This window comes from Andrena cerasifolii, chromosome 15 (assembly GCF_050908995.1).
Source record: "Andrena cerasifolii isolate SP2316 chromosome 15, iyAndCera1_principal, whole genome shotgun sequence".
Lineage (NCBI taxonomy): Eukaryota > Metazoa > Arthropoda > Insecta > Hymenoptera > Andrenidae > Andrena > Andrena cerasifolii.
The window spans coordinates 4,368,612-4,391,820 of NC_135132.1; the positions used below are offsets into that span (position 1 = coordinate 4,368,612).

The 23,209-nt window shown below is 43.5% G+C and overlaps 3 protein-coding genes across 5 annotated transcripts in view; 1 reads left to right on the forward strand and 2 right to left on the reverse strand.

Annotated features, from left to right (window-relative positions):
- Positions 1 to 421: 421 nt before the first annotated feature.
- On the reverse strand, positions 422 to 1,459 carry LOC143377060 (chitotriosidase-1-like). Its single transcript, XM_076827971.1, has 3 exons — positions 1,408 to 1,459; positions 802 to 1,217; positions 422 to 718 (listed from the first exon to the last, which is right to left on the reverse strand). Exons 1-3 carry the CDS (start codon positions 1,457 to 1,459, stop codon positions 422 to 424), a joined length of 765 nt encoding a protein of 254 aa, XP_076684086.1.
- Positions 1,460 to 2,351: 892 nt separating this feature from the next.
- Positions 2,352 to 12,570, reverse strand: LOC143376947 (unconventional myosin-Va-like). 3 transcript variants are annotated; one of them, XM_076827749.1, is made up of 20 exons: positions 12,482 to 12,570; positions 11,321 to 11,745; positions 10,949 to 11,249; positions 10,558 to 10,875; positions 9,995 to 10,483; positions 9,717 to 9,923; positions 9,521 to 9,643; positions 9,138 to 9,436; positions 8,444 to 9,062; positions 8,181 to 8,372; positions 7,757 to 8,119; positions 7,369 to 7,668; positions 7,196 to 7,301; positions 5,706 to 5,892; positions 5,160 to 5,358; positions 4,984 to 5,077; positions 4,501 to 4,671; positions 3,767 to 4,442; positions 3,412 to 3,694; positions 2,352 to 3,329 (listed from the first exon to the last, which is right to left on the reverse strand). In XM_076827749.1, the coding sequence occupies exons 1-20, from the start codon at positions 12,506 to 12,508 to the stop codon at positions 3,210 to 3,212; spliced, it is 5,499 nt and encodes a 1,832-aa protein (XP_076683864.1). In that variant the 5' UTR covers positions 12,509 to 12,570; the 3' UTR covers positions 2,352 to 3,209. The 3 variants fall into 3 exon arrangements, with proteins under 3 accessions (XP_076683864.1, XP_076683863.1, XP_076683865.1); XM_076827748.1 differs by having other exon boundaries at positions 9,138 to 9,643; XM_076827750.1 differs by lacking the exons at positions 5,160 to 5,358; positions 5,706 to 5,892; positions 7,196 to 7,301; positions 7,369 to 7,668 and having other exon boundaries at positions 9,138 to 9,643.
- A 2,269-nt stretch (positions 12,571 to 14,839) lies between these two features.
- The window catches only part of Heph (polypyrimidine tract-binding protein 1 heph), a 793,543-nt gene continuing 785,173 nt past the window's right edge, over positions 14,840 to 23,209 (forward strand). Inside the window, exon 1 of the mRNA XM_076827760.1 lies at positions 14,840 to 15,739. The gene's annotated coding sequence lies outside the window, so the exon portion shown is untranslated. The remainder of the gene's footprint in view (positions 15,740 to 23,209) is intronic.

A 23,209-nucleotide genomic window follows, 5' to 3' on the forward strand; every position in this document is an offset into this window, starting at 1 on the left:
GGAAAAGAAACGCGATATTTGGCATTTTTTTTAAGAGAAACCCTCAACAAATTATATTAATTGAAAACTGTATGCCTATATTTGTACATATTTAGAAAACATTTTAGGAAAAATGTAATTAAAAAAAACGGTTCTTAAAATTTTAATGCTCGCTCGGCGACCGTTAGTTCTGAGAACAGCACTGTTGTGACAACACCGTCATTTTGATCATCGAAAAGTCTTGCTCAGGCCCATTTGCGCTACGTGCTGTTTAAATGGAGCTGTCTACCAGCGACCCGTTTGTCGCATCGCGCCCACGCGCCTACGACTCTGTGTACCGTATTTGTCTCTGTTGGTGTCAATTGTGGTGTACAACGTTATTGTAATCTGTATTGCACGAACATCAGTGGGTTCGCTGAGTGACGATAATAAACTAGTGTCGTTATTCTTCCCTCGCGTTGTCCCAGCGCCAGCATTTAAATTCGCTTTGGGAGGAAACATTGTGGATCGCCGATAACGGTCCGGTTGGACCCAGTCCGAAGTTCTCGCAAATCTCCTTGAAACGGAGCAAACCAGCTTCCCGCGTGTAGGATCCGGGAGCCCCCGGGCCTGTGGTTGACGCGCTAAGCCCGTTGTTACCAGGATTTGCCAGGATGAAGGATCTACCATAGGCGGGAATGCCTAGGATGAACTTTTCGCCTGGTGCACCGTGCTGGAGCCAGTATATGACCGCCGAATTCTGGAACACGAATGATTCCCCGTTGAAATCGTTGCACCAGGTGCCGCAACATGTCCAGACTACTCCAGACACGTCATACGTACCATGTTGAGTGCAGCCTGGTCACCGGATTCGCGGGAGGAAGCGTATATCGGACCGTTGAAACCGGTGTTCGAGTTCCAGGAGCTGTTGAAGTCGTGCGCCTTGAGATTTATGAAGTCAACTTGTTGGGGCACTTCCCGGATGTTGTAGGATTTGGACACCGACGATTCTACCGCAGCAACGGCTACGCTGAGGATGTAGCCGTGCGGATCGAACGCCTGCTTCAGCTCCGTCAGGAAGGCCGCGTAGTTGTCCATGTCGAACGGTTGCCCGCCGCGCTGATTCGAGTACTCCCAGTCGACGTCCAAGCCATCGAAGTTGCACTGCCTCAGGAAGTTTACAACGTTCTGGACGAACTGGGTACGGGTTCCGGGATCGCTGACGACCTGGGAGAATTTGGTGGATCCCTCGTTCCAACCTCAGACGACATGCTTCGTATCTTAGCAGCAGCAGCCATAATGCACTTAGGTAACGTTGATATAGGCACTGCTGAGGCACGAAATTTGAACAGCGAGACCGACACCGAAGCCAGTTACATCACTGCAAATATACATTTTTCGTACACGTATTTCTATCCAGAAGCTTCGAAGCGTCTACTTTGTACCTACTTTTCAAGTTGTCTGACAAGCATCTTCTGACCATCTGCGAACTGTTGAACATGGATGCAAATGCGATGCGAAAGTGGCTGTGTCACAGGAAAATCGTGTCGGTGATGGAAGTGTTCTTCAAGCCTATGAATGTGGGGCAGTTCGATCGGTGCCAGAGACGCGCTGGCGAAGCACATTTACGCGCAACTGTTCAACTGGGTCGTAGCTGGTATCAACACCTCGTTGCAGCCTCAGAACAAGCCGCGGTGCTTCATCGGCGTTCTCGATATCTACAGCTTCGAGACGTTCGAGATCAACTTGTTCGAACAGTTCTGCATAAATTACGCAAACGAGAACCTTCAGCAGCAGTTCAATCAGCACGTGTTCATGCTCGAGCGGGAGGAGTACCTTAAGGAGGAGATCGACTTTAAACGCAACCACGCCGCCACAATAAGTTCCTTAGAGGCGAACACGCAGAATAAAACTAAAATTTGGCGCGCAATTTAGATGAAGACGAAGGGACAGTTTGCCAGTTTCCGTCGTGCCCTGACGTCTTCCGAGCTACATCGTCAGCCAGACGGATTACCATGACGGAACTCGCTGGTGGATCCCGCAACGTTCGTAGTTGCACCTAACCAGCAGGCTGTCGAAGAAATTATTACACGCCAGAGTAACGCCTCCACGATCGCGCTCGTTTTACACCGCTATCGCTAATTGTTATCCAAAAATTCGCTCGGGAAGTTTTACGGTATTTCACGGAGTATATTCCCCGATCCGATAGAAACGTTGGAAATTAAAAAGAATGAGGGACCACGTTTGAATCAATCCTTGACTTTAGTAATAACATGATAAAGACGAGCTAGTGGATTCATGTTAATCTTGTGAAGTCAGATTTTTCAATATAATCTTGGTAACGCGGCTCCTGCATAGACTCGTCAATCATCAATTATCTTTGAGTTGGATCGCATGAATAAGTCACCATCCTGTTAATTCCTTTTGAATTTAGATAGTTTTATCTTCCAGAAACATTTCCACTAAATGAGATTTCTAATGCTGAAATCGAACACGTCCTTCATTGTTAATGTAAAAAACGTCGTTCAACGACCCCTGATACCTAGACGTACCGTTTTCAGGTGGAAAGGGAGCATCAATTCTTTCATTTTTGAAGGTTTGAAAGTGTTACGTTTTTCGCTTCCTTCAGATTTTTATAGGAATTTCGTGCGGTTACTTAGAGTGAAAAAGAAGTATAAAATTGAACCCATGTTCTCGCAACGTTGAGAGTTAATGCGTTTAGCGGGACAACGTTATACAATGGTTGGCTTTAAAGAGTGGGAACTTTACTTCAACTTGAGCAACTAACTTTGTTACGATTAACTGTTAATTGGCTTTTCTTAAGACCTTAAACATTATCTCATATCGTGTAACGTTAAGATCAATCTGTCACGCTCCATTATCACATTATCAGCACGAATGATGGTCCGCTATCCCCAAAGAACCCACAAAAAATACATACTCCCAGTCACCCATGGAACGTATTTTTTTTAAATCGACTTCCTTAAGTGGACACGAATGGAAATTATGCCTCGCAAAATACAAGTTACTCGTGTAAAAAAAAACATAAAAAGTGATATCGATGACCCGCTCGATGCGTTATCTAACTCAGCAATAATGTTTGGCACCTCTAACTCTCCCTCTGTTTCTCCTTGTTTCTTTAATAAATAGCCTAGGCGAATTTAACTAAATACGAATAACTACTCGTTAGACGATTACTCAACTATAAGTTACATGCGCAGCAGGGCCTCGAAATTTCTACTTTAATATGATTACACCTTCTTGAGCATGGGCAAATGAAGTACTTCCGGTATATCGATATCTTCTAACCGAATGTTCGACGGATTGAATGGGACTCTTATCGGATACGAATACGTTAAATCCATCAGCAGCTGAAAAGGAAAATCCCAATTCAAACACGCTTGCATCGCTATAAACTACAAAACTATAAACGGTACTTGAGCTTCCACTTACTTGTTCGTTGTTCTCGCCACGTTCATCCAACTTGGCCTGTATCTTCCTGAGAAACGTAACTGGCACGCGCATCTCAAAGTCATCAGCAGGCGTATACAAATTTAGAATTTTTACAATTTGATTCGCGTTTAATTTGTTGCACATCTTGCACACAGAGGTCACATCCTCGTCCGTTTTACGGGCTTGCAAGAGCTGTGCCGCTTGTATGATCGGCTGGAGCACTTCCGTTGCTTGTTCTAATCGCCGATCCCTTCCCCATTGCTCCAAATGGCTCATATTGTACCTGGAGAAGATGCCATTGGATTAACGCCAGGGAAATTAAACGAAACGAAGCCGACAAGAAATTTTCACGAACCTTATCTGCATGCCCTTTGCCCAGTGGCAGAACTCGTTCCTCAGAAGCAAGTTATTCAAAGCACTGGCGCACATGAAGTAGAAAAGCTGCTTGAACAGTTGCACAACGATTTCGGCATCGACACCGTGGTGCTGAAGAGTTTTGTACACCGAGGTCAGCTCATCTAGCAGTTCATCGAGCTTCTGCTGCGTGGACTCTGGCTCCTCCTTCATAGAGGAGGACCCGGGTCGACCGGACTTGTTGGAATTCAAGCCTGATATGGCCTCGTGTTCGAGGAGAGCTGGCACCGCCAGAGCCTGAATCCTCTGCTTCAAGTTCTTCATGATGTTGTTGAAGATCCAGAGCGCCACGTTGCTCAACACTATACGATACTCGCTCAAATCGAAAAGCCTCAAACACTGCTCGTTCTGTCTCGGTGTGTTCTTAATCTGGAAGGGCTCGTCCCCGGAGTACTGTTTTATACTGTGCAGCAACCTTAGGGTGTTGCTGAGCCAGAGCACGCTGAAGTCGAACTCCTTCCGTTTCTTCACCACGAGCTTCACAGCGTTCAGGTAGCCCGTCAGCAGCAACCTAACTTTCTCGACGTCGTTCATACAATCCGTGTGCCTTATGCACATGATCAGGATGTAGGCTGGCAAACCGGGTGGCAAGGTCACCGCAACTCTCGGTTTCAGCTCTGAAAAAGGTCCTATTCAATATTTCCTATTCAATAGTGTAGTGTCGATAGATTTTACCGATAATTAGGTGACGTATTATTACGTCGATGTCTTCCTGCCTGAACTCGAACATGCCTTCGTAGTCTTTCTCCTGCTTCCGAATAGCTGGCATGTTACGTTCGTTGTCTCCAAAATAACCAGTGGAAGACATGCTCATAGACTCGTTCGCAGACTCTACAGTGTCTGGCACTACAAAAAAGGTATTCAACGTTTACTTTATATTTCGTCATCACAGCAACTTCGAGATTTGTCATGAACGAAATGATCGCCGATTCGTGAGCTCGGGTGAGTTATGGTCTCTGCAAGGTGCGATGAAAATGATCGCTGGACCGCGCGCTCACCGGCACCCCTTGAAATATAAGGAAGATCCTTATGTTCCTTAGTACCGTCTCCCTCAGCTTTGAAAGCATTCAAATACCACAACCACTTTACTCGTTTTACAAGCGGGTCCAGGTGGCCAGAACATGTCTCTCAGTGTTATCTTTAACGACGTATACTCACAGCCCGCATCTGCAAGACGTTTCGCCAGGATCTTGCACTGCTTCTTCAATTTCCTGCATTCCTCAGCTACTTTGTCGTACTTCTTCTGCAATTCCTATTGTTCAAACGATTTAATTAGTAAACCACCACTGACAAGTGTATGGAAGATTCTGTAAGACGGTTCGTGTGACGTTTACCAAGTTCTCGGACGTTATCCTGGTAATTTCGTGTTGCATGAAAGCCTCGGTTTGAGTCTGCGGCGATTTGCTCAGATTCACGGAGAGGAGCTTCTGCTGCTTCTCGATTTCCTCCTGCAACCTGTCGATCTCCGCCTGCCACTCGTCCCTCTCGTCGGACCATTCTTTCTGCTTCGTTTGAATCTCGTCCTCTAGATGTCTTTAAAAGGAAGGGCAGGAAGAATCGTTTATCATCTCGGTCAGGGGAAACCAAAGTGTCGTGCTCAACTAATACTGAGGGCTAATTAAAGGGACAAAGTGGCGAATTTGATTTGTGTCCAGGTGTAAAGTTTTCTGCCGAATTGAGTATAAAGATCGTTGAATGGGGTCGACGATTATTCGCGGCAAAGTAACTTCTCAACTCACTCCCTTCAGGCCCTTCGCTTTGTCTTAAGTCTACTGAATAACCCTAGCGCATGCACAAACGACAAAACGCGATTAGACACGGTGCTCTACTTGCATGAAGAGAAAGAAACGTAACGCAAGCGTCGGTGATTCTCCACTTACCTGTTGATCATCTTCTGCGTCTCAAAGGCCTGCACCAACTCCCCGTCTTCGTTAATGATGTCCACGTCCCGGCTGTAACTCGACCCTGAGCTCTTCATTCCCCGGGTTTTATCAACCAGCACGCTGTGCAGCTGGATGCATTCCTCTCTTTTTCTCGCGAGCTCCTTCTGAAGCGCATCGAATTGCCCTGGAATAGGAATTATTAATCGCACTAAAGCTTATCCGTTCCATGCCTGATGTATCGGGCAAACAGTCTCGTGATTAAAAGCAGAAGATAAAATGAACCAATCATTGTCATCGCAATATTTTATGGTGCGAGACTTTGTGCAAAACACAAAGAATTTTCAAGATTCCTGTGGTACCTGCGCGTCCGGTTGGGTTTCGACTGATTATTCTTATCGCATTCTGCCTTTTCGATCGTTGTCGGACATTGTAATACCACGAGTTACCGGGATTCGTGCAATCGAAACTCGTGCGGGATACAAATATAATGACCCCCATTTTGGCTGTGCCACTAGGGTGGCCCTAATTTATATGTATTGAAATTTTTTCTGTGTTTCTTTGCTCTCACCCCCTAAAACGATATCATTTTATAAAAAAAAATAGTCCCCGAAAAAGTTTATTACAATCGGACAACAGGAAAGGGTGCTGACAGCGCTTAAAGATTAGAATTCATCAATAGTTTGGTTTTAACGAATTTCTCAAAAATGGAAAGCGTTATCAAAATTTTGTCCAAATAATATTAAAAGAGCATTCAATTTTCTATAATTATTGTATATATAATTTTGTCGTGCTTTGAACCATTTTTTAGATAATTGCGTTTGAATACAGAGAGGTCCGCACTACGCGGGTATAGACAATACATTACGAAGTGCGGACCTCTCTACATTCAAACGCTATTATGTAAAAAATGGTTGGAAGCACGGCAAAATTATATATACAACAAAACTTCGATAGGGCTTACCATTTTTTAGCAAATTCTTCAAATTCAAACCATTGATGAATTCTAAACTTTAAGGCCTGGTTGGCAAGCCTAACCCAGACCTAACCCAGACCTTTCCTGTTGTCCGATTGCAATAATCTTTTTCAGGGACTATATTTTCATGATACGGAACCATATTAGGGGGTGATAGCAAAAGAAATCACAGGTTGAAAATAAGGGCCACCCTACTGTACTACGAATCATGGCACACCCTGTGCAAAGCAAGATAATTGTAACAACATCATTGTGATACGTTAAGCAACGTGCAGGGCGAAGGGTGCGAAAGCAAAAGTCTGCGAGCTATGGATGTGCAGTGTATTTCGTCACATTGATCATCGGTATACGGGAGTACAGAAAATGAAAAATAAAATCAGCAGAAAATGTTTGCGTATCGGTAAAAAGTAAAGTAAAAGAGAAGCAGATTCAAATAAAGAGAAGTGTGTAAATTACAGTGCTCGGTGAAGTACATAGTGAACGAATTCCTTAACCAGGAAAAGTAACAAATTACCCATGATATTCTGTTGTGCACCTACAAAGCCTATAGAGGTCACGCTCTTCCTCAACGAATGCAGGTCTTTCATCAGCTGAGCCTTTTCGCTTTCGAGTTCTTGAAGCTGCAAAACGTTTCATAGGATCAATCGCCGAAAACATCAGCTTCACTTAAACAGCATACAAACTTACCCTGAACGTGTCTTGGGTCCTTGAATTATTTCCGGGGCCATCGCGCTCTAGACCCTCCACCATCCTGATCAATCGTCGCTTCTCCTTCTCGACGTCTTTCAGCTTCTGCTGAAGTTTCAGAACCAGGCCAACATCCACGGGCGCGTGTACCGGTCCCTTCGTCTGCGAAAGCGATTTCTGAGATTGAACCTCGCCATCGAGGGGACTGTCTGATCTCTGTTGGTTCCAATCAATCGTTTCTACCACAGAATAAGGAGTCGAGGAGGAAGCTGTCGACCTTACCGGCCCGTAATCCAAATCCTTCGGAGTTAAGCAGAAAATTTCCACCAATTACAGACAAGAAATCAACAAGAGTCACCGAAAATGATAGGACCAGAGACGCTCTTACGATACTCTGATCGTCCTGCGGAAGATCCGTGGAGACGATTTGTCCGCTGCCGTTGGAAGCATTGCTAGGAGAACGCGAGTGCACAGGAGCGTGCATCGCAAGTTTCTGTTCCATCATTTCGGCGCGTTGCTCCAGCTCGTGGTAGTCCTTCAGTAGCCTCTGATAGGCTCCGCGATCTTGGTCCTGATCCAGCAGGAGCAGATCCTTCTCTTGTTCCAACCGGTGCTTCAAGTTCTCCTCCGCACCGCGTTGGTTGTTCATCAATTTTTCATTAGCCACTGTAAGTTCCTTTCGCAATTTTTCCAGCTCTTCCTCAAGTCTCTTGTTCTCCTCCTCTTTTTCCTGCGTGCCTCTCTCCTTGTCCTACGGAAAATACGTTCAGGTTAGAATTAAACACCAGGGATCATCCACGGTACCGCGGTACCTGTAGAATGTCCATCTTTTCGTCCCTCTCAATCTTCATCATGTTCAGCATCTTCCTCAACTCCTTCTCTTTTTCTAGCAAAGTCACGTGCAGCTTTTTATTCTCCGCCTGCACCGACTTCAATCCTTCGAGCTTGTGTTTCAACTCCAACATGTCGTTCTGAACGTTCTTCGAAGACTGATTCTCCTTCGCCTGAAAAACAAAGTTCCCTTTCAAGGTCAAATCAATACCCCGGTCTTAATTACAAACGAAATGAAACGTACAAGTTCAGTGATCTTTTGTTGCAACGTCATAATCTTTTTCTCCAGTCCCTTGTTCAGAGACTTGACGTGCTCGACGCTTCGCGCTTCAGCCTTCAGTCTCCTGAACACTTTCTTCGCAAGATATCTCCTGACGGCAGCCTGGAGGATGACGATATCGCTCAGCTTCTGTTGGCACGCCTTTCGAACGAGGTATCCCCTGGCGAATCGTTGAATCACGGTAACAGCAGCGTGGTCCCTCATCAACTGATACCTTTCACGGGCCATTTTTCCTCTGCTGTACTTCTGGATGCCGAAAATTGTCAGTTTCATCCGAAGGTATCGATGCCTCTTCAACCATCCCTTGACGCGAGCTTGGATCTTTGTCGCGGCTCTCTCCTCCCTCACAGTCTGAGCTTGCTGTCTGGCAATGTACCCCCTGCCGTGTCTCTGAAGGCCCAGCACGGCTCGTCGAATCTTTCTGTATCTGATACGGCATATCAGGCCGCGTGCTGTCTTCTGTATCACGATGCAAGCGTCGCGCTGTCGTTCCGCTCGGAGCTTCTCCAGGTAGGCCACTTGGCCTGCTCGAAAGAGGACCTTCGACTTGCCGAACTTGTATTTGTCCTCATCCTTGATGTACCTAAAGCGTTTGCGTCTCAATCTGTCTAGCCAAAGTTTCACGAGGATTATATTATCGATAGTAAAAGCAACCGACCTGCTCAAGATGCGTCGACAGGTCTCTTTAAGATCGTCGCGGCGTATGTCCGTGAATCTGCACAGGCACCTGTACCTGAGGAAGAAATCGCTGTAGGTTCTCTGACTGGGAAATCCAGCCGCGGATATTCTGATAGTCTCCAGGACGCCGCAAGCTCGCAATTGTTGCACCGCGCGCAGCGGGTTGTACACGAAAGCCTCCTTCGTATCGTTCGGCTTGATGCAGCGCACGTAATGCGGCGTAGTTGCGTTTAAAGTCGCCATCAGCATGTTCAAGGAATCTCGAAACTGCGATCCTACCTGCAGATATTGTTTAACGAGCAATGAATCCGTTGCCCAGTTTACGATTTCCATTCGGAAACTCGGAATAACGAGGAGAATTACCGTCTTCCTGTTTTGCTTGGGCGTGCTTAATACTGGCTTCTGAGCGGACACTTTTCTTCTCACGTTCGACGGTACCAGCAGCTTCGGATCCTCCTCGCTGAACAGCTTCTTCAGTAATTTATTCTGAAATAATAAACAGCGGTACAGATTCACTTTTCTAAAAGCAACGCGTACAAGTGAATCTACTTGCACGAACATTTCCGTTTCGCAGTACGTCGACCTGCTCTTCGATAACTGTGTTCCTGTTCTTTTCCAAAAAACCAGTGGTCTCGTACCGCACCAGATCGGCAAAGTGATGAATGAGAAAAGCGAAGGTGCCGAACCGAGGCCTCTCGAAGTGCTTCGACCTACCGCATTTCGCGTAAAGCTTCTCCGCCCAGGTGCTATCGGAGCCTTTTGGCATCTGCGCAAATAACAATCAGGTAACACTAGTTTCTCCATGAATCGAACGTAAGCGAGATGTACAAAACTGACTCTGCATTCTTCGTCCAACAAGTCCAGAATACCCAGCTTCGTCTCAATGAGATCTATGCAGGGCTGGTTGTCGTAGAAATCTATAAACGCCCACTCGATCTCCTCCTTAAGGTACTCCTCCTGCTCGAGCTTGAACACGTGCTGATTGAACTGCTGCTGAAGCTTCTCGTTCGCGTAATTTATGCAGAACTGTTCGAACGAGTTGATCTCGAACGTCTCGAAGCCGTAGATGTCGAGAACGCCGATGAAGCACCGCGGCTTGTTCTGAGACTGCAACGAGTTGTTGATACCAGCTACGACCCAGTTGAACAGTTGCGCGTAAATGTGCTTCGCCAGCGCGTCTCTGGCACCGATCGCCTGCTCCACGTTCATAGGCTTGAGGAACACTTCCCTCATCGACACGATTTTCCTGTGACACAGCCACTTTCGCATCGCATTTGCATCCGTGTCCAATAGTTCGCAGATGGTCAGAAGATGCTTGTCGGACGACTAGAAAAATAGGTAGAAAATAGACGTTCCGAAGCTTCTGGATAGAAATACGTGTACGAAAAATGTATACTTACAGTGATGTAACTGGCTTCGGTGTCGGTCTCACTGTTCAAATTCCGCGTCGCAGCATTGCTTATATTAACATTACCTAAGTGCATTATGGCCGCTAAGATACGAAGCATGTCGTCCTGCTGCTGGGAAGTGAATCCAAGCATTGCGAGGGCGCTTATGGTTTCGTCGAAACACGCTAAATCTTCCACACCATCTATTACAGGATTGTTCCCTTGATTCAGGTAATGGAACATATTCTGATGACCCAAATGCAAGTGGGGGAGGCGAATCGCGGCTGCGCACATTTGGTAAAATATGTGGTAATTCCTTTCCTCGTTTGCCTAGAGAATTACTCGTTTCAACATTCGTTTCGTACGATTACGTTGCATAACCCCAGCTCACCGGGAAACCTACCTGAAACACGACCCTAGACTTCTCCAGGAGGTAGGTCCTCATACTGGCCCCCGTGATGTGATAGTGTTTATTGAACTGAATCTCAATAAACTTGCCGAATCTCGAGGAGTTGTCGTTCCTGGTTGTTTTAGCGTTGCCGATTGCCTCCATGATCGGCAGAGAAGCGAGCACCTTCTTCTCCACCTGCGTCTCGGTCGTCGAGCCGCCAACGGTAGCGAAATACCGCATCGTGTATTTCGCGGAGACAGTTTTCCCGGCGCCCGACTCTCCGGAAACGATGATGGACTGATCGTGACCCTCCCTGTGCGCACATTAATTATACGTAACTGACACTGGTAAATACTTTGCTTTCTAAAAACTGAAAACTCCAACCTTTCCAATTTTGTGTAAGCCTCCTCGGCGACGGCGAATATGTGGGGCTCCAAGTCGCCCATCGCCTGGCCCCTGTACGCCCAGATCGTGTCATTTCCGTAGATCGGCAGCTGATTGTACGGATTGATCGTGACCAGTACTATGCCGCAGTAAGTGTAAATGCAGTGTCGTTGGAAACGGATCTGCAGATTGTAAAGTACAGCTGGCTCGTGGAGGAACGACAAAGACGTCAGATTGTTCTCCCCTATTAGTATGTCGGGGTTCCTCAGCGGTGGCAGATCGGCATCCGACTTCACGTCCAGAATTTTCGTTTGATTCGAATCGTCTGTGTGGACCTTTAAGCTGTTCTGATTTAGTTTGTAATCCTCTAGGAGCACAGCGCCTTCCCAAATCTTCTCTGGATGCGGCACCCATACCCTACCACCCTAGAGAACACACAGGTGCTTCAGCAATGTCGTTGCTATCCCTATCCCAGCTGGGTGTACGCATAAAATCGCCACTCTAATTACAGTCCACGATGGCAGAATATATACGGATAAAAACTTTCTCAACGGTCATGCCGTCGCCTGTCATTACGTTCCCACGCACGAGGAACGATTTTCAAATACACGGACGAGCTTGCACCGGTTAATTACTCAGCCCTTAATTCTCCTTCCTTTGAGAAAATGACCCCCTTTTGCTAAAATAAGGCCGACAATACGCAGCATATCGATTCTAAATGAGAATAGATTTTAAAAATAAATAACTTTCAGGAGTACCTGACGTTCTCATATTTTTACATTATGCTTTCAATATTGCGATAATGGAAATATTCGCAGTCTTCTTGAAAAAAAAGAAAAATTTTTTCCTTCGAAATTCGATATTTCAACTTGAAACGGTCGCTCGTTTTTACCAAAATGCAATATTAAAATTCGAAGAACGTCAGTTACTTCTGAAAGTTATTTATTTTTAAAATCTAGTGGAATTTTTGCTTTCGGATGCATCGTTTGCCCTAGGGAATGTCCACCAGCTAATGCTTAAAAAACACGACTCATATCCAAGCCGAAATCTCCTTTAGTTAATAATAATATCTCCATTAGAAATTTCAACAGACAGACTCGTCACGATGTTGCTAAACCAGTTGCCACCGTAGAAGAGGAGTCTGTCGTGTCCGCGTGATACCTTCACGTATAACTCCCTCGTAGTCATCGTTCTTGGTCCAGGTGCCCTGGCTGGGTCACCCACGATTTCACGCACAAATCTGAGGCACAGATTAAGAGTCTTCTAAGAGTTAGACAATTGAGAGATTTGTACGAGCTATGAGCACCGCGATGTTCCTCCGACTGTACAATAGATCTTGCTGTCACCTCAGCCTCGGTCAAGGCATGTTTCTGTTTGGGTTTTTTCTTTCCTGCCTTAGTCACTTAGGCCGGCCATTGTTCGTCGTCGAGAGTCGAACCGCGGATCGGCGGGCCACCGAAATTCAAAGCCGTGGGTTCGCGTCACCGTCCAAAAACTACTTTAACACACTCCGCGCATTTATTACACATTTTGTTTCTTGAATAAGGAAACTAGTAAAGCTTATAAGGGATGTGGGGTCTTAATAGCCGTGAGAAATTCTTATTATAGTCGTTTAATTAAATTTGACGTTAATACTGTTGAACAACTTTTTGTAGAAGTTCGACTCGGATTTGAAACCGTCGTCTTCGGTTCTGTTTACATCCCACATGCCTCAGAGTCAAATGTGTGCCTATATAGATCATTGTCGAGCCGTTGAAGATGTCTCTATGAAATAGCGGCTTTTTCAATGTATTTTGGTAGAAGATTTATTTATTTATTTATTTGACATTAACGGTCGAAACCATTTTATATTACAACATGTTCAACACAATGGCGTAAATTCCTTAGGCTGGCCATGAGGGCAACTGGTAGCCCTATGCGGTTCTGCGACCATGATTATGGCCCTGCCTTACACAAAACAAGGCTCACTATTCTTAGCGGCTGTAGGCTCTGCTCTGATCTGCTGTTTCTGTTCAGAGTGATTCATAGTCAGATGAACTCTCCCGAGCTCTTGGCGTCGATAAGTTTTCGTGCCCCTCAGCGACCATTGCGTCCGAGACCCCTTTTTGAGTAGAAGGTTCCTGATTATTTCCACTATACCATGGATCCCATAAACCGTGCTATGGGGGAGGTAAATCGGTGCCTCGCGGACATTGACTTATTTTCTATGTCGCTTGATTCGTTCCGGAATCATTTGGTTAGCCGACATCTAGCATAATTTGTTACCTACGTTGCCGTGAATTATGTTGTAGCTTGTAGACTGTTTTATTTCTTTGTATTTACTTGGGTATATCTGTATTCCAAAGGGTTTCTCCGTTTATAATAATAATAATAATAATAATAATAAGTCACACGTATACAAGCACACAGCACTCTTCAGCATTCCAACACATTTCAGAGTAATTCCTGAGTTGGGCGTTTTCATGAGAATTCAGTCCTCAAATTATGGGTCGATAATGCAGTTTGGGTGACACGAAGTCCCATAAGGTGATAGGTCTATCCTATACTTCGTCGATGGTATCTTGCTTTGCTAGCTTTGCTGTGGTTGGTAACATCACATCCAAAGGCAAATATTCACGATCAATATCAATGAATATACAGTAGAGCGTCAATTATCCGAATTGCTTGTGACCGACATGGTTCGGAAATTCGAATTGTTTGGATAATCGAACAGTTCGGAGAATGAAGCATGCATGTACTTTATAACAGTTTATCACTATACGAATTACACCTAAAATTACTTATTAAATACAAGAGTACTACTGCGTTAATTTATATTACGCAAAAGTCAATTAATCAATCGGTACCGCTACGCTGATTCGAAGAGGTGGTGGGGATAGCGATGATGCAACACTGATTCGGATAATCGAGGTTCGGATAATTGACGCTCTACTGTACATTGCAGAAGATAATACAAATTTATATCAGAAAATGTTTTCAAAATCTTACATCCTCCCTAATTTAATCAATTTGTATCATTCGTTTCATTTAAAAACACTTCATGCTCCAATTCTCCCTTACATTTCACACAAATAATATTCTACCCACGATACACAATCATAAAATTATATCCACAAATAAAGTGATTTCTCAAATACAATACGCTATTATGGGCGAATTCCACTTACGCTCAAATCGCCCGTGAGTTTCATTAGGGTGGGTTTCCCTATACGCGACTGGACGCATTGTCAAGAATTTCAAAGTCAATTTTCTCGAAAATGAAGCGCGCTATCAAAAAAATTATATTCTTTTTTCTCGGCCTATTTACTTATTATAAGTCGAAAAGAAACAGCATTTTTTTTCATATCGCGCTTAATTTTCAAGAAAATCGACTTTGAAGTACTTGAGGTTGCGTCCAGTCGCGTACAGGAGAGCCCAGCTTAATGAAAATCGCGGGCGATTTGGGCGTAAGTGGAATTCGCCCTATATTGTATTCTAATCCTTTCTCAATACTTAGAAATCCGCTTATCGAGGCACACGTGTCTCAATAAAGTTGACCAGTTGATGGTCAGCAACCGTCCTAAATCCCGATTGCGCCAGATGGCAGCAGTGTGCGCAACTGACCGCAGCTAGCGAGCACATCTATCTCGCGAAATTCCACGGGCCAAAAGTGGCAGCGCGTGACTTCTGTCGCTCGTGACGACAATTCGGCGTGTGTGAGTCGTGTGTATGATCCGTGTTCTCTGACGAACCCCTCTTTCTTCCCAACCGTTCCTGACAGACGTATATCTGGTGAGTTCTCCGTTCCGCGTACGCCACGTCCGAACGTGACCGCGTGTGTGCCCGCATGGGAGTCCGTAATCCGCATCGTTTCGAACGTTTACGTCGATCGAGGCGGTGACGGCGGCTAGTGCAGCAGCGTCGGGTGCGGCGACAGCGAATTCGGTGCGTTACTGCGACAGAGACAGAGAGAAGGGAAGGGCGGCCGTGTAACAGGGGGGAACCAGCTTGGACCAGTGAGTCGGGAGTGAGAGGGAGCGAGCTAGAGGTAGTAAGAGAGAACAGCAGACACTGCGACAGAGGCACGTAAGGGAGAAGGTTTCGCGATAAAGATACACGGCCTGTGCGTGTAACGAAGACGGAAGAGACGCGCGTGGAGCGAGAGAGAGGGGAGTTGTAGCGCGTGTAACGGGAAAGGGCAGCGGTTGTTTTCGGCGCCGCCGGGTGTAACCGTCATTTTTTCGCCGCCATATTTGCGCCGCCGTCACATGCAACCTGTTGTTTTCGTTGCGTCCTCGTGTCGTCGCTGAGATCGCCGACGGATAATAACAACTGCCCGTTACGGTGTGCGTAAACGTCAGACGCGGGAGTTTACTTAACCTAACACGTTCGGCCCGGGGGAGAACCGTCAACGTGGAGATCTACCATCAGGATGAACGGGTGAGTTTCTTGCTTGCACATGGGGGAATTATCGACGAGCGGTGACGGGTGCGCGCGCGCGCGTGCGGTTGCATGTGTGTGTGTGTGTGCGTGGTGTGGTGTGTACACATGACGAAGAAAGGGAAAGGAAAGGGTGTGTAGCTGAGTAGATGAGGAGAGGAAAATAGAGAGTGAGAGAGAAAGAGAGAAAGGATCGATCTGTGCGTCATAAAGAGAGAGGTAAACGATGTTGCTCGCGACGGGTGAAGAGGAGCGAGAGAGAAAAAGAGAAAGAGGGTGGGATCACCATTCAGGGGGATGGAGCGAGAGGTACGCACGCGGCTGGCTCGAGCAGGCGCTCTTTCAAACTCTGTTTTTCTTTTTCCCTCTGTCCTACCCCGTTGTATACCCTTTTCTACGCTTTCGTTTGCCCCTCGCACACGTATGTACTTACGTACACGTGCGCAGCCGACGTCACTAGCGGCTCGCGGCTTTTCTGCTTCTGCGCAATGGCTGGCCACGTGACTCTGCCTCTCTCCTAGCCGGCGTTTACGTCGCGTGCTGCGCGGCCCTCCCTCTCTCTTCTCTCCCTGCATTTCGATAATCAGCGTGGCCTGTAGCTCGCTACTTCTTCCCTCGCTTGTATATAGGGATGAACCGATACCGTCAAGGTATCGATACTTTTACTCATAATTTGTATCGAAGGAAAGTATCGATATCTACTCAGTATCGAATGAAAAGTATCGATACCTACTTGTATCGAACGAAAATTAATACAGATTGTTTTTTTTATTAATATATTTTATTAACGAAGACGTATTTTATTTTACTATTATTTAACGGGGAGTAGCCTTTAGTTACAACGAAGTATATAAGTAAGTACGAACCAGTCTATAATAATTAATCTATATAACTGAAGAGAAAAAAAATATACAGTCGTTTCGCAGCGTGGAAAATAAGAGAAGTATATGTATTTATAATGCGATAAATACATAAATGATAAAATGATATATACAGATGTGCTATGTTTAACATAATAAAAGAATGTAGAAAAGAGAAAGGAAAATAATATTTTATTAACAAACATTTATTTGACATATAAATCGATCAAGAAGTAAATCTTTTGATACGAGTACCTTTTTCCGATACCAAGTACGTATCGCAACCGTAGGTATCGATACTAAAATTACTCGGTATCGAAACAAAAGTATCGAGTATTTACTCGCATTCACTTGGATCGGTTCATCCCTGCTTGTATATACATGGTGTTTTGAGTGGTGACGCCGCTAACGAGGATGTTATCAGTAAATGTCGATAAGTATCGTTGGGTATTAGCACAGACGAGGTGTAGAAGTTCTCTACAGATTTCAGGGAGTCGGTTCAGAACCGTCACCTTCTTTCGAGACAGGGAGTCACATCCACTTCCCTTTACTGCCTTATCGCGTAGAGCGAGACAGACTGCGCGTAGGTTAGGTTAGGCTCGTAGTCTCCCTCGCTCATACGCAGTCTCCCTCATTCGCCGCGAAAAGGACAGAAGTAAGGGGGAATAGTGCTCACCTTGGGCAAAGTCAGAAAACCCGTCCTTAGATCGAGATAATATGCTACATCTATACTATTATATAAAATTGAAGTTGCATACTTTGAAACCGCGGTTTCTCAGTAAATATGAACTGTACGCACAAGTGTGTTACATCACTTTGTTCGTCTTGGCGAGAGGAAGCTTCTAACGTTTTTATTTTTTTTAAATAGTGATTCTTAAATAATAGTAGATCGCGACGCGACCGCCAGGCGGCGACCGGGCGAGCGCTTCTCGCTTGCAAAACAGCACCGCGGCGGGAATAAGTAGCCGAGGGCTCTCGAGTTTACAGATTGCAGATTACAGATTATGAATCAGTCACGCTAATATTTCGGGCGAAGCCGAGATGGGGAATGCTAGTCGGTACATAATGTTAAATATCGTTGGATAATAAATTTTGCTAGGTTGTGTCGATGGGCAACGTTAAATGTCGTTAAGTTGCAATAAGTATCGATAGTCATTAGGTATTAATAACCATCGCTAGGTAATGATAAATATCACTACAGTGTAGGTAAATATCGACAAATATTAATAGAGCGTGACTTTAGGAGTTTATCACGTATTACATTGATTTGTACATATTTCTACTCTTACGTCATTGTTGATATCTCACAATATTATCGATATATATATATACTTACAACTGTTCATACTGTATCTACAAACTGCGCCGTGCAATTGGAGTGGGTCGGATATTTCTTTCAGGTAGAGGAAAAAGTTGACCTTACTTGTTTCATGAGTACACTTATGTGCATGCGTACGTGGTCACAATCACGCCTACCAAAAACAAATGGTTCATAGGAAGGGGCTTAGAGCATATAAACATGGAGGAAGCATGCAATGGGCGAAAATGTAGAAGGCGGTAGAAAGAGAAATATATACTTCCTCTATATTTATATGCTCTAAGGGAAGGTGTGCTGCTAATAGTGTTAAGAAAATAATAAAAGAAGGCTATTCAATTAGGCAAATTAAAGCTAACAAAAATTGAGCGAATAAACAGTAGATATTTTCACGTGCACTTTGAACATGATTATTAAACACACTTTTTGTGCTAGAATTGTTTAAGTTCTTAATATTCACGAGTCTATTCTAGGGTGTTACATCGTTAACTGTTTTAGATGCAAATGACTACAAATTTCGTTAGTAATTCAGAATTATAAAATGAGGTGTGTATTTCCTAATGCGAGTACCTTATCTTGAGTATCTGCTTCCTGTTATGATTATGAAGTATTTAATTTTCACATATTTCTTGGTATGCAAGCGCATCATCTCACACCAGTTTATTGGTCTTCGTGGTAAAAGGGTGTATCTGCACGTTAGCAATAATTGTTATTATGGGTTGGGAATCTATAGGTGACTGTCTAAACTTCTTTTTCGTTTCGTCATTACTCTATCTACAAATACTTTCTGATTACTAATTATACTCTACCAATCCTATTTGCAGGGTGTAATGTGACTGCATGTTGGGAACTCACTAACTACATTTATTTGTTAGGGTCATTTCATTTTAGAGTTCATTATATTTATTTTTTTTTTCAGAATACTTTTTTCACGGTTTAAGTCTGGTTTAAATGTTGCATACACATGGTACTGATCGAAATAATACAAAATAAGAAGTGAGAAGTAATGCTAAGAATCTATCGGCTAATGTACAATCGTAGATGATGCAATAGAATTCTTGTTTTGGAAATGATTAGTTTTCGAGCTGCATTTGTAAACTGCATTTACTTACACTGTTCAACTCTTTGTTTATTTCGGTGAGTAGTATAGGTATGTAAAATTTGCACCATGAATACGTGACGCTGGTTGGAAGAGTTTCGTCGCAACCATTTGCCACGGTGAAAAAAAATATAGAAGCAAATGGACTGGTTTTAAATGATTTAATTTTCCAGATAATTCTTATGACGGTACATTCCCACACGTGCAACAAGCAGACTAGGTACTTTGGAAACACTTAAGAAGGGTTGCTTTTTAAGGGCACAGTACATCGAGGAGGTGTCTCAATTCTCGGCTGGCGGTGCAGGGTAGGGTTGCCAACTTTTTTCAGGAAAGTGGTAGAAAATAAAACTGCATTAAAACACCTTTTCTGCGCATTTTGCATTATAAGTTCAATTTATTGTCCTCCACAAATATATGAAAGATTTGAATGTACTGAAAGTCCAAATTATCATATATGAGCTCATTTTTTATGAGAGGCTCTGTTTCTCTTTTTTTCGTCACTTCCTATTCATTACAGAAAAAATCCTCTCTGTAAAATCTGAAATAGAGAGAAAGTATAAAATTATTTTATATAAATTTTAACAAACAGATGATAGACAAAACTTTTTTTTAAGTCCCGCCCAGAAGGTTACACTTTAAATTCGCAAATTAAAGTTTTGACGTTGTCATAAAATAAAAAATAAGTAAAAATTGTAGAATTTTATTAATATAGTATTTTCACGTACTATATTTTTTTCTAACTGTACATAGTACACTAGGATTGGCAACCCTACCTTTATCACACCTTGCACCACTCTAAAACCTTTCCTTCATGTTTGAAATAGACAACAACATAAACCCACGTGGCTTTTTTCAAAAGCATGCTAAACGAACATTTCTCGTTCGCTATTTTCGGAACCTGACACACCATCGACGCATAATAACTTTACAATCGATTGCTAGTGCGTAGTGCGTTGTTGGTGAACCTGTTGACCGACAAACGCACTTTTACGAAATATTCCAAGTCTATCTCGAGCGATGGACGGGAAGTTCAAATATTCAGGGACCGTCGCGTTTTACGCGGGGTTAACTTTCCGGTCGGTATTTCGACGCACGCGGTAACTGCTCCGTTTCACACCGAACAGGTGTGCTTTATCAACCCACGGTCACGTCAGAGCAGCGAATACTGATAACGCGCGCGTACGTATCGTTGGTAGATAAAATTTCTCGCAGCTGCCTCGATGGCACCACGAGTATACAGTATTACTCTTGCAACTATTCGAGCAGTTCCGTGTTTTAAAGCAGGAATCAACACGTTCAGGACCAAAAAGGTACCGTTTTTACATTGTGGCAGGTTGTTTTGTCCGTCACTGCAAGCAAAGTGGCAAAACAAACAGACACAAAGTAAAAGGGGTATTTTTCGGTTTTAGTCTGTTAAATGAAAGTACGGTATATAGTTCTTTCACATGAGGGCACGATTTTATAATCGCTATTACTACAATAATGATTAAAATCGAGCCGCTTGGCCCTAATAGGAGGAACAAAAAAATTTAACATTTTCAGTACAGTTTTTTGAAACTTCACATTTCGAGTATGTGTTCCTAAAATTTTATCCGAGAATTCGATAAGATGATGAAGTTATGGAAATTTAAAGTGCTGAGGCGTGAGATTTGAAGTGAACGAAGTTTAGGTGTTCATAAAAACATCGTAATGTGTAGAGCAGTGCATATTACGTCATGCTTGATAAAAACGTCGAAGTGAAATAGACAGAGAAACCAATATAAGAATAGCAGATTAAAAGCAAGTGGGATACATATATTTTTATCTGTGTTGAAAGTGAAAGCATAATTTTAAACATCTTACATAACCGTGTTCTTTAAACTGGCTTCCAAGATATCTAAAGAATGAATTAACTGACGAACTTTAGAGTTTATACCTATCTGTCACCTCTACCAGAGTTAAGTCGACATTTGTAGTGGTTTTTGTCAAATTACATTTTTTATATTTCATTCTACTTAGTAGGGTCGATGGCACAGTTATTTAAATTAAGATTTTATGTGTTGCAGGAAATAGTTGATACCTTTACAAATAAATGAGATAAATATGTAAAAATGTTTCTGTACTTTTTTTTTAAATATGGGTGAATGTATAAGAAAAATTTTAAATTCCTGGATCGTACAGTCTTTGTTACATTCAATTCTAAACATCATCCAAAAAACAATACACTAAAAAGGAATACTGTCTTGAGGATTTTATTGTTAGTACAACTATATAAGTTCACACCAAGCTTTCCTAAAGTGTTCACGAGCAATTCAGTGCAAATTTTTTTGTAAAAAAAATTTTGAAAATATTCTGCACACATTTTTTGTGTTGACAAAAGCAGAATGGGTAACTTAGTGAAAAGAACACTAAGTGAATCCATTCAGGGGTATCTGAAATGTGGGTTGGGGTAGACAAGTTGACTTGTCATTTGAAAGTTCCTCCACATTAAATAAAGCGAGTTGATTCAATTTTTGTCGCGAGGATAATCAAATCTCAGTTATTTGAAAGGTGTAAGTAGCGTATCTGCTGACATGGTGAGTTCATTTGCCTAGATGTATGTTCAGTCAAAAAATAGCCCACAGGGTAAACCTTCCAAAATCAATGACTCGTAGACATTTAAAAAATTTAGAGGTGGTATCGAAGTTGGAACTATAGATGTCGTGACATCTTGCAGAATAGAACCGTCCTAACTACCTGACAGCCTGCATATCTCTCCTTGCACGCAACAGAAACGAAGTTGGAGCATCTGGATATGGAAAATAGATTGCACCCTCTATTTACGGTTTACTTCGAATCTTGCCACATTCTTTAAACGGTAAAAAAGTTGAAAATGTCAGCAATATGTTAATAAAAGAAAAAGGTTAACTAGTGACAGCAAAGGCTTTTCCAAAAATCGAGAAGAAGCTGTGGAAGAAAAGGGTTCAGAGTAAAAACTGATACAGATCTATGGGATCACCTATTAATATTATTCAGCCTTACAAAATTTGTTTTTAAAGGTATTTTTGAGGGAACCTACCAAGTCACATACTCCGTCTTCAGCGTTGTTCTATCTAAGCCAAAGATGTAGGTATTCCCACTTAGAATAGTTCAATAAAGACGAGCACAAACCAGAAACAAGATGTTTTGGCACTCAGTACCCTCCACCATTTCCACGTTCGTTTCATAATTATTCCCGTAGCCAGCCATGCATAACTCCATCCAGGGGTCTCTATATTTGCTGGCATCGGAGGTGATCATAGGACGGAATTAGATTTCACCACTTCATCGGTCCGCGAGATATGCAATAAGGCGAGTATGTCCAGCCAGCGTTGCCCGTGGATTCGGGCCAGGGAGAGATTTATTGGTGGGCCGCGTGCTCCCTACTTAATACGACACTTTGAACCTCTGATAGTTACGTGCGTTGCTGTACTTCCAATAGATTTCGTCCCGACACACGGCGACTCGAATCCTCGCCGCGAGGAACGATAATAGGACAATTAGGTGACATCGTTCCAACGTCTGTAACATAGGCCAGCGTTTAACGACGGTGGTGCATCGTGTTCAGTAAGCTGAACGTTTCAGCCAGGTTACTAGGTGCCTCAGATGGCAACTAGACGTCTCAGATTGTCACTAGATGTTCCAGGTGGCTAGTAGACGTTTTAGATTGTTCGTGGCTGTTTGGGGGATTTCAGTTTTGAGTAGGCCATTGAACGTCTTACTTAACCATTTTACTAGATGTGTCAGTTAGGGCACTCGACGTCTCAACTAGGGAATTAAGTGTTTAAGATGGGTACTAGACGTTGCAGATGGTCACTAAACGCTTTAGACAATTAGCAAGCTCAGCCAGGTGATTAGGTATCATTAAATCTGCCATTAAACGTCTGGCTAGCTTACTAGATGTCCCAGTCAGTATACTAGACATCTCAACTAGGTAACTAGCTGTTGAAGATGGCTACTAGACGTTTCAGATGGCCACTAAACGCCTTACACAATTAGTAAACTCAGCCAGGTGATTACATGTTTCAAGCCAGTTACTAGACGCCTCGGCCAAGTCACTAGATGACTCATCTTTGCAGTTGATTAAAATACCTCTTGACTGCTTTGCTGATCCTGAGGGGATGACTTATTTATGCACTAAAGACTCTTTTGCTGACTGCTTTGCTGGTCGTGAAGAGACTTAGCAGATGATTACGTTG